The sequence below is a fragment of the Mesitornis unicolor genome, unplaced genomic scaffold (genome assembly GCF_000695765.1).
Source record: "Mesitornis unicolor isolate BGI_N332 unplaced genomic scaffold, ASM69576v1 scaffold17456, whole genome shotgun sequence".
NCBI lineage: Eukaryota > Metazoa > Chordata > Aves > Mesitornithiformes > Mesitornithidae > Mesitornis > Mesitornis unicolor.
Window position 1 is genome coordinate 584 of NW_010190645.1, and position 11,089 is coordinate 11,672.

At 47.2% G+C, this 11,089-nt stretch overlaps 1 protein-coding gene across 1 annotated transcript in view; it reads left to right on the plus strand.

Annotated features, from left to right (window-relative positions):
- The window catches only part of LOC104542233 (exostosin-1-like), a 175,979-nt gene that overhangs the window by 577 nt on the left and 164,313 nt on the right, over positions 1-11,089 (plus strand). Inside the window, 1 exon segment of the mRNA XM_010186470.1 lies at positions 1-93. This exon segment is cut by the window's left edge and continues 12 nt beyond it. Coding sequence (XP_010184772.1) covers positions 1-93 — 93 coding nt within the window.

The following is an 11,089-nucleotide window of genomic DNA, read 5'->3' on the forward strand; positions in this document are numbered from 1 at the left end:
GGATGTTGTCCTCCTGACCACCTGCAAGCATGGCAAAGACTGGCAAAAGCACAAGGATTCGCGCTGTGACCGAGACAACGCCGAGTATGAGAAGTAAGTGAGCGGCGCCCCATCCCCGTGTGTGCGTCCTGGGGGCATGCTGGCATGCCCGGCTCTGCAGGCGGCCCTGGCTGCCAGGCAGATGCGAGTAGATGCGTGTTGAAGCGCAGGCAGCGGCCAGAGGAGAGTCGCGATCTCTCCTTTGGGTGCGTCGGTCGCTCCTCCTGTCCCCGGCGAGGCTGCCGGCTGGCTCGGCGCTGCTTTGGCTAGAGGAGCGGCAGGGAGGCGATAAAGGGCGGCTCGGCGTGCCGCTGCCGTGGTGTTGCTCGCCCAGGGACCGGTGACCTGCATCTGAAGCCCATTGGCTTCCCAAACACGGCCAGCGGCAGAGGTGCTGCTGGAGGATGCTCTGGCATCTGGCACCGCCCTTTGTCCTCCCAGTACTTCTTTAGGATCAATGCCCTGTGCCTTCCCTGCCCTGGGACAAAGTTTGTGCGAGTCCTCAGCCCTCTTCATGTGTGTGAGAGCCTGGCTCCTGCTGTGGGTTAGTCACTGAGGGTGATTGCTGGGATGCTGTCTCCCAGAAAAGCACTGCTCGGCATCTGGCTGGTGTCTGTGTATCTCCACGAGCGAGGCAGTAACTTTTTCCTCTTGGTCCAAACCCAGCACAGCATCATAAAGAAAGGAGGAGAAAGAAATGCTGGCTGTGTTCACGTCCTGTGTCTGAGTTTCTGATATTTACATGTGAGAGGATATACGGGCAGTGCGAGCACAGCGTGTGTGTTCTGTGAATGTTTGGTTTCATGGCTTTCCCCAATTTTTGTTTTATTTTTTCTTTTTGTTTTTCATAATGTCACTATATAGCCAAATTTTGTGTCACTATGGTGCTACCCTTGTCTTCCAGTCTGCTTTTCGGGTTTGTATATATAGCTGCCGGCAAAATCGCTTCCTGGGAATTGCCTCCAGGACTGCGATGCTGACTAAGCCGTTTGCAACTGATTAATTCATTTAAATGCCGACCACTGCTATGCTCGCTGTAGAGTAGGTGTCTGTATGTGAAGTTTTTCACATGAGAACGTTTCCCGTGTAGCAGGAGTTAGATGCTGAATTAAAACAGACCAGCCGTGTAGCACTGAGTTAGTAGCGTACGGCAGAGCTGCACTGAGAGCTGCCAACGGCTGGAGGGGTTTGCGATGCATGGAGGAACGTGGGTGGAAAAATACTCCTGGAGAGCAGTCGGGAAGAAACTATGGTGGCATTAATGCTGATCAGAATTTCCAGCTGGCTGCCTGTTTCTCCACCGAAACCAGCCACAGGGGGTTGGGAGAGACCGGGAAAGTCAGCGCTGCTACACTGGGATGCCTGGGCGAACTCTGCTCGCCCTCCAGTTACTGTAAATCCGCCACAAAGGGAGGAGGAAACAGCAGTGCAAATATTTGGTGGACTTTTAATCCCATTCACTTTCCGAAAACTGATGGGCAAGTGGGGAAATGATGCACATGTGGAAGAGACAGCAGCGGTACAGAGTGATCAGTCGAAAGAGATACTAAGCTATGCTCGTGTTATTTGTGACCTGGGAGTCCCTTTGGCTTGTGATCTCCTTTAGGGAATATTTTTTTTTGGAGTGGGAAGAAGGGAGACCTGACAACTGTAGCCTTGTGGGCTGTGCTGATTTTTGGCTTAGATCTCAGCAATTGGAGCTGATTTACAGATAGGAAAAGTCCTGGTTATTTGCTGCTTTCTACAGCATGTGTGCTGTCGAGTTGTCACAAAAACAGACGTACTTGCTCATGGTCTGATGTGAGTAAGGCCATATTAGTTTTTTTGACAGCTATGCCATTTGGTCTAATGAAAGATAGACCTCTCCCTGTAAGTTCTGCCCCTCCTGAAGCGTATTTAACACTCATTTTGTCACGAAGGGTGTATATAGCAGCCCTTAGAGGATGCTGCAGCATTAACTCAACTGGTAGCACTATTCATGCAAAAAATGTATTTGACACTAAGATGCAGCCGTATCTGGGGTGGTGTGTGGGGACTTCAATGTTTGTCACACTGATGATCAGAAAAGGTGATTACAAGAAAATAAGATTACTCAAAGAACTGAGGCAGGCTGAGTTTGTGGTTGGGCTTGCTCTGGTAAGCGAGTGCAGATGCTGCAGCTCTTGAACCCAGGCTTGTATTGGAGAGATCGTACCTGCCAGAGTGTGCTGTTGTCCCCCACGCTCCGGCTGCGGTGCTGATCCCCAGCAAAGTGTGCCATCTGCTGATCTCCCAGCTCGGTGGCCTGCGCGCTCTGTCTCTCCTGTGCAAATGTAGACCGTGCCTGGTGCTCCACTCCCATCATAAAATCGGACAAGGTCACATCCCCAGGGTAGCATACGGGCAGTCAGCCGGTTAAAATGCTTCTGTCCGGATGTGTAGCCCAGGCGTGAAAGCTGTAGGAGGGACTCCACGTTCACCCCACCTAAAGCAGCGTCCGATCGTGAGCGAGGCTGTAGTGCTTGGCAAAGAGATGTCTCCAAATACACTTGAAAATGCCTTGAAAACTGCCTGCAGAGCTGCTCTTGTGGAGCTTTTTGGGCTTGGATTTAAGAATGCATCGTCAAGGTTTCAATCAAAAAGAAGAAAAATGTATTCTTCAGGATACATATATTTGCGTGTCCATATAGAGTTGGGAAAGCCGGATACTGTGCTCTTCTGTGCTGGTTTTCCCATCCTCTGCTGTGATGCTTACACTATTTTACTTCACATGGAGGACAGGAGCGTGGGTGCCCTGGCCATGCAGAGCTGGCCCCCAGATACCAGCCCTTGCCAGGGCAAAATATGAGCGGTTGGGTCTCGGTAGAGGCCATGGCAAGCCAGGTAAATTAGGTGACCAGATTTTAAAACGTGGTAACCTCGTGTTAACAGGGCAGTAGTGTTGTGTTGTATTACGCTTGGTGCCAGTGCACATTGCAAGTCACTTGTCCTGGGGCTTCATCTACGGTGCAGTGTTTGATGTCGGGTATGAGCAAGGTTCACTTGTCCACAATTTGTGGTTTCTTCTCTTAGAGATTGAAAAAGCCGAGAAAGGTGATTTCTTGACGTGTGGAAAACCAGAGTGTCTTACTGCATCTGGGGGAAGGAGGGACAGGCACGTGCTTATTTGACTCTCGCAGAATTGTACTGAAAGATCGGTCTGTCTGTTGCAGCTAATTAATTTGCATCTCAGTTACGCATCTCGGCAGATAAAGCTGATGCAGACTAAAATGAATTGCATTATCATGATTAGACTACTCGCAAACAGGAAATAAAGGAAAACAAAGGAAAACGGTCGTTCCTTTACGGTGCCCTTGACTCTGTCAAAGTTGGCCTTTGTCACCCAGCGTGGGGCAACTGAGCTTTCTCAATTCCTCCATGGTAGGATTTCCATGTTGAGCTTTCCACTTCATAAAGGGTTAAGCGAATAAACAGTGCTGCTGCTGAAGTTTGAAGACAGCCTCTTAAATATTTAATGACAGTCTAAATATATACATATGTACAATGTGTTTTAAACAAAGGCAGAATTCAGTACAGGCTTAACTGGTTCCAAATAATTGCTTTTTGGAAGGTAATATAAATGACTATGGATACCGAAAGAAATGGAGGAATGCGATGTTCTTAGTAAAGAAAAGCAGATGCAGAGATTTGCACCAAAATGGGGATCTTTCTGGGAAAGTAAATAATGTTGCTTGTGATGTATCCCCTGATCTGCAACAACTCTGCCCTCGGAAGATGGAGAGAGTAGCAATGATGGTATCCAAAAACGTAAGGTCTCATGAAAAGCTCGTTCGAGGAGGCTTTTTCCTCATATCTGTGCAGGACAGCTGAAGTTAATGATGGCAATGAAACAAAGAGGAAAAAGCAAACAATGAACAGGGTTAAAGAGAGTAGGGTGGAGAAGGAGAAGCGAGCAAAAAAATATATTTTTGGAGAAAGGTGAACTTACGGTGGAGAACAAGTAGTGTAGCGAGGTGTTCTTTATAGATGTAAGTTTTTTGACTCCTCAGTGCTCAAAAGGCCTGTGCGATCAAGACTGAACTGGGAAAGGCAGCCAGAACATGCAGGACCCCCGGAGGTGGGACCCGTTCTGCCAGAGGAGGCGTGCGGTTGAGGAGGAGCCTGCGGCAGGAGCTGAGCGTGGATCTACCCGGGGCTGCTGGGTGCTGGCGGCAGCACACCGTGTGGTGAGATGTCTCTGCAGGGCACACGACGGCACCGAGCAGGGCTGTGTATGTACTTGTACAGGTGAAATACCTAGCTGAACGTTTTCGTTGCTCTCTGGTACCCAGTAGGTTTACCTGGTGTGCACTCTACTGGTGGAACGTGTGTCGATCGTGGCTGAACCTCCTACCCATCGTAATGCTGTCCTGAGTAAAGGTTACAGTCGTGCAGTAACCACAGAATGGGAAGAAAAGCAACTTTTAGTTTCGCTTCCTTCCTACCAGGATTAAAATACACATATAAAAAAAGAAGTGGTGGAATTAGACACCAGCAATGACTTTGCCACTTGCAAGACTGGCACGAAAATGTGCAGTTAGGCTTTGGCACGCCTGTCCAACACGTGATGGTAATCTAGGCACTGAACACGCATGTGTGTGCCTTTTTTGAACAAAGGCGAAATTCTTGTATTTTCATCATACCGAGCTTCAGTGTATTGTATTAAAATACAAAGATAAATGCAACACTTAATCACTTACTGAATAATTCGCAGTATTATTTAAAAGCCTTCACAAGTCAGCTATTCAGGAGAGGGCTGAGAAATCACCCGGGTTTGGAGTGGCTGTTGTCTGGGACATCTGAACTGAGATGGGAACCAGTCTGAGCATCTTGTATAGCACCAGGCTGCTTCAAGAGCTTGGATGGAGCTCTGGAACCACTAAGAGAGCTTGGGCATTTTCCCAGAGTATCTTGGCTCCTGCAGAGACCTATCCCCACCAGACTGCTTTTTTATTTTAATATCAATTTTCAAGAAATTGGAAATTCGCCTGTTTTACAGTAGTTTATTGCAAAATGCAGTAAGCAGGTAAGTAACAAAGCTCCACGACTTTCACACACATTTGAGAAATACAGGATTTGCTCTGTCATGTTCTTCCTCCTGCTCTCTCTGTGTTGCAGTGTCCTTATGTGCCTGTTGATGCTGATTTAATGCCCTGGGTAGGGGGTAGGAACTTCTACCCTGGAGGCTCTGGGCTGATGCCCCGACAGGAGCTGGAAGCAGGGGCGCTGGGAGCATCCCTGAGCTTGTGACCAGCAGTGCCATCCTCAGCCTGATGGTTCTCTCTTGGAAAAGGGGTGGGAGAGAGAGGGGTGGCTGTGTGTGCATGAGCGTGTTTCCCCGTGCGAGTGGTGCTGAGCACCGCAGCGTGTGTGGCTGGGTGTGCAGGGTCAGGCACTGGCAGAGGAGCCCTCCCTGCCCACGGGTCTTAAACCAGGCACCTTCCTAACCTCAAGTAATTAAGTTTTCTTGTGGGGCGGGTTATTATTATAATTACCTGCCCCAGGCTTTTCTGCATCTTTCTGTAAAGCATCTCGTATGAGGCTCTGTGGTGACGAAGCATTACAGTAAATCTTGTCCAGAGCAGGCGTTTTCTGTATGCAGAAATGTAGGTGAACACTGCCTTCATGGCTGGAGGGGCTCCGCTTTTACTTATGCTGCCTAGGAAAATTGCTCTAGGATAATTTATTGATAAATAATTGTCACGGAGGAGCTGCTTGGTGATAGAACAGAACTTGAACCAAAAAATGATCTGAGTCATCATTTTAATTTTATGCAGAATTAATCCTGAAATGGGTAGTTTGAAGGGTTCGTTGAACCCAGATCAGAACTGAGCTAAAAGTAGTGTTTTCAGCTGCCTGTTTTGGCAAGACGAAGCCCTGCCATGCCCTCAGTGAGGTGCTGCAGAGCATCCCGCAGTGCTCCTGGCCTTCTTCCCCTCCCTGGCCAGGAATTTCCCAGGGCAAACCCTGACTCGTGCAGGTCGTTTTGTACCAGCCCAAGGTGAGCTTCACTGAAACTGCTCTGAATGGAGAGGGATGGCCGAATTTGGGGTTAAGATTCGGTGTGAATACCTCACATGTGACAGGGTTTGCATGCTGCTGCTCCCCGCTGCACCGAGGGTGTTCCCAGCCGTGGACCTCTCTGCATCCGCGCAGCTCTGAAGTGCTGCATCTCCCTGGCAGGATGGGATTGAACGAGAGGAGTTTCAGCTTGACACAAACCCACGCTACTGGTTTGTGTCTGCTGGAAATAATCCTTTTGCCCCACATACAGCCCTGGAACAGCCCACTGGAAAGCAAACCGGCAGCCGCTTGCGGGAGAGGGCGGTAAATGAAACTGGTCGGCACAAAGCACTTATTTACTCAACAGATGTGAGTGAAGAGAATGTGCAGTAATCTGATGATTTCTGGAGTATTATCTGTGATTGTTTTCCCTTTCTCTCTGCAGGGTTTCTTTCAGAAAATCCACAGAGTTTTGTGGTCTTGGGTAAACAAACAGTTTTTCTAACCAGAGAAAAATAATCGGTAGGTATGTGGAAAACTGGGCTGTGAGGGGAGGTGAGTGCTGTGCTCCATACCGCCAGGGTGACTGACTTCTCAAGGACTTGGCTATGTCAAGATGATGATGCAAGATACATACTCCCATCCCGTGTCGTATGGAGATCAGTTCAGCATGTGGGAATGTGTGAGTATAACTCCAGGTTATATTTAAGGTTCTACAGCTTTCCACATTGCCGAGTATTTTGGGATGTATAGGTTTCAAAACCTTCTCATGATTTACTCTGAGCAGTGGATTTCTTCCCTCTCTTCTGTTCATCCAGCTATGCTGTGCTTTTACATAAGGCTTTATGTTGCTCTTTTTTAATGCAAATTTCAGGAGGAAACAGGACATACATCATCACTGCCCTTAATTTAGGAGCCTCCTCAGTCAACTGGAGGGAGCATCAGTGCTACGCTATGCTGGTATAACTCATCCTCGTGTCTCTGGGGTAGGATGGGGCTGTGACACCAGGTGTGCATGGAGGGCAACAAAGATCCAGGCCAGAGGATGGTGGGAGTCGTCATTTCCTTCCCTTGTGGAGCAGATTATCGTTTATAGCAGTTGACACCCATGCACTGGAAGAAACCAAAGAGTGTGCTTAAAGCAGCCCCTGTCATAGTACTGCAGCGCGGGGCCTGGGAGGTGCTCCAGAGAGATCAACGCACTGCGGCGGCACAGGGGAAGCAGTTTAAGGAATGAATTCCAAATGAGAACAAAAGAGAGGAGATTGGTTTCACATGAGAAGAGGGAAGTAATGCTTTAGGAAATAAAGGCCCTATCTCAGCAAAATGTTGTGCCTAACTGCTTTCCTGGGAAAGAACTGGTGTGAGTGCTGCCAGTCTGATGACTTTCCAGATGCAATCTGACTTCCTAAAATGTTACCATTTCTTGGAATAAGAAGACATAACTTTAGGCCAGTCAGGAGACCTCAATAACAAGCGAAAGAAGATGCCATTTAAAAAACATATAATGCGTTTTCCCTGCTCACCTCTCCCACCACCTCTCACTGAGCTTTAACTTCAGTTTTTCTGGTATTGTAGTGCTGTCTCCTCAGCAAGGATGCAGATAGGGCACTAAGCAAGCGTTCCCTGAAACATGGTAGGCTTGGGGTGTTTGTGTTGGCTACATCAGGCTCCCATTTCACCTTCCAGCAGGACAGACTCCTCCACACTTCTGCAGTCCCTGGGTGAGGTGTGGTGCTGGCAGGGCTGTCGCAGGAGCTCCTGTAGCACCCCTGGCCTTGGGGCTGTGCTGTGGTGGCCAGGGTTGCTGCTGGCCACTGAGGTTACATGTCCATATGCCTTTTAAATGAGGAAGGATGGCTTTGCTTTCCCTGAGCATTTTGGGGTGTTACTTTGTGCTTTAAAATGTTTCAAAGTGCTGCATAAAACTGAAATATTATTCATTAATGTTCTCTATGTCCCCTTCTTAGGAAGCATCAGTGAGTGTAGGTCTAAAATGTGACTTTCTGCTAAAATGCAATGGTTGCCAGAAGCAACATAAAGCTGCTCTTTTCTCCGTGTATGAGGGGGCTTTTTTGGGGTTTGGCACACATCATGTGGGCATGTTTGCTAGATGAGCCTTTTAACTCTCCTTGCTTCACCTAGATGCTGCCAAACGCGCTGAAGCGCTGCTGAACACTGCTCCTTGGGCTCTCCTGATGCAATGCACGAATTCTGTAAAGCTCTTCTGCCTTAAGCTGACTTTTTTCCCCATGATGGTTTCTAGTCCAGAAATACATGAAAATGAAATAATTCCCGGATTCCTAAGTGAATTTCCCGTTCATTCACTTTTTTCCCCTCTAATATACTCTTTGTGTTTGTGAATGAAACAGAATTAGGGCTAATTTAGTTGATTGGCTGCAAAACAAAAGTATTCAATGCAAAGAATGGGAAATGAGAAGGCCTTTCTGAAATGTTACTTCTTTGCATAATTGTAATAGATTATAATTATACAGTCGGGTGTGTAGCAGTGGATCTGCTGTAAACACGGTCATGGGAAATGCCTCGTTGCTCTCTTGTGTCGGTTCAGGTCCCAGAGTGGTCCTGTCGATGACAGTGCCAGCCTTGCTGACCACGTTTTCTCTTTGGACAGTGTGGTGTGCGACAGAAAATGCCATCTTCAGTTCCTCTTCCAGCCCCTCTCACAAAATTACCGCTGGTTGATACGGCCGTGTCAGAGTGTTGACACAGATCAATGAGATCAATCATTCTGCAGCCCCTAAACAAAATTGAGAGCGCGATGCTGACGGGCTGCACGTAGCAACACTGGCAGCAGTTCCTAAATGGAAAATGAATACCATAACGTTTGCAAAGTGTACATGGGGGACCCTGTCCTGTTAATAATTAGTTCTGAGGCTGTACAGGGAGCATGGTTTAAATTGTTTCCTACAGCTGCAGGACGTTCATGACCCTTGCAGCCACCAGACTGGTGGAGAGCATCTCCTGCCCAGCAGCAGTGCTGGAGAGGGGTGAGCGTGGCAGAGTTTGGGCAGGAATCCTCACTTCCCTCGTTCTCCTGGAAGATCTTGACTTCTGACACTGCTTTTTGCCCCACAGATAATTGCAGACGTGTTATTGCAATACTGGAGTTGCTAGTGCGATCGGGTGGTTCAGTGTGTGACTGCTAGAAAGCCCATCAAAATTGTCCTTGCTGTAGTCTGCAGGAACAAAGCCAGGCTGCTTTTGAAAATCAGAGCCTTTATCTGAAGGGAAGGACGAATCTTTGTTTATAATGTCTGAATTTGTATCTCTGAAGGCTTGTTTGGGTGTGTCTGCTCATAGACTCAATCATCTGCTTCAGGAAGATAAACACACAAATGTTTCATCTCCTCCATTTGCCACCAACCATTGTGCTGGGTGCCAGCAGTTGTTTTTTTTAATTAAATATAATTTATCTAATCCTAATGGGAAACATAATTATAGGATTTATTTTTTATACTGTGATTTCAGAATTACTTTATAAAGAAGAGTAACATTTCCCCCTTAAGGGCTGTTTAAAAACGAGCAAACAAAATAAAATACCAAAGTACACTTTGCTAAAAGTAATAAATCTCAGACAAGAAGAAAAAACCCAGCATCTGATACGTTGGAGCTGCAATAAAGCTGAAAATTAATGATCAGTAAGTTGGTGCTGCGAGAGAGTTGAATGCATTATGGATTTGAGGAGATGCCTGTAGCTTATTAAATGTCAGCAAATTTTAGCATAGAAAATCCTAATCAGAAAATGTGAAGTGGTGCAGCCTGCAGTTGGAAGATGCAGAGCCACAGAGGATGTAGGAACCATGTGGAACTCAGGAAGGTGCTTCGCAAGGGTCTGAAATCACACGGCAAACTCCTGTCGTTTCTGATGGGAGGGATTTAAATGTGTCGGTAGGCCTAGACTGTGGTCTGAGGGAGGGATTTATAGAACTGTAAAGCCTTCACACGAGAAGGTATGTATGGCTGTTTGAAATAATTTAAAACAAGTAACAACCCTTCAGCCTCCCACTCTCTTACACTTTTATTTCCTAAAACCGAAAGGTAAGGCTACTACTTGAGTTGTAATGGAATAAAATATCGAGTGATCGCATCAGGCATGGACACTTAGCAAATCACAGCGAGATAACTGTGAATAACTCCAGTTTCAACAATTTGCATGGCCATTAGCAATTGATGGGTTTCCCTTACAACAGCATTGTCTGTGGCAGTGGGATCTGTTCCCGCACGCTGTTCCTGCACGCGAAGTGCCAGAGAAATCCTCAAAAGTGACAGTCATAAAAAAAAATCTGGTAGCAGCAAGGTGAACGAAGCAGGTAGGAATTTCAAGGCGACATCTTTTGAAGGTGGGGAAATATTTCAGGCAGTTCTGCTTTCCCTGCCTTCCCTGCTTATTTTTGTAACCTACCGTTCTGCAAGTTTTAATTGAAGCTGGTGTTAGGTTTCCCTTCGCTGCTTGGCATCATCTCAGGCTTGATGGTTGGCTCCAGCACATGGAGCAGTTTAAGCAAGATTTAAAAATATGTTTTGTTTTAGTTCTGGATTTGACACGTGTTTCAAGGAACTTTTATGCATATTTGACAAAAGATAAAACCAGTGCTAAATTTAACAGCCCTAGTTTACTGGGTGGCTCTTTTACAGGTAGGGTTTCGAGGAGGTGTCAAAGTTGTGCTTTCCTTATGAGAATCAAGTCGTCATTTTAATAAACAGCGACGCAGCCCTTGTTTCTAGCGCTTTCATGTCTGGCTGACGGCACGTCAGACTTTCCAGATTCCTCCATCGTGCTGACTTTTCCAGCCCCAAATCTCTTTTTTCTCTCTCTTTCTCGTCCTCTTCCCTCTCTCCCCCTTTCTTTTCATGGTGCTGTTATTGTGGCAAGATTAAAGCGACCGAGCGAAGCAGTGGCGGGGAAAGCTCGAATAATCAAAGCGCGCGAGCGGCTGGAGCTGTGTGAAGGCTGTGGGTGCCACATCAAAGCTGGTGGGTACGGGTGCTCGCTGCTCTCGGCTTGTCA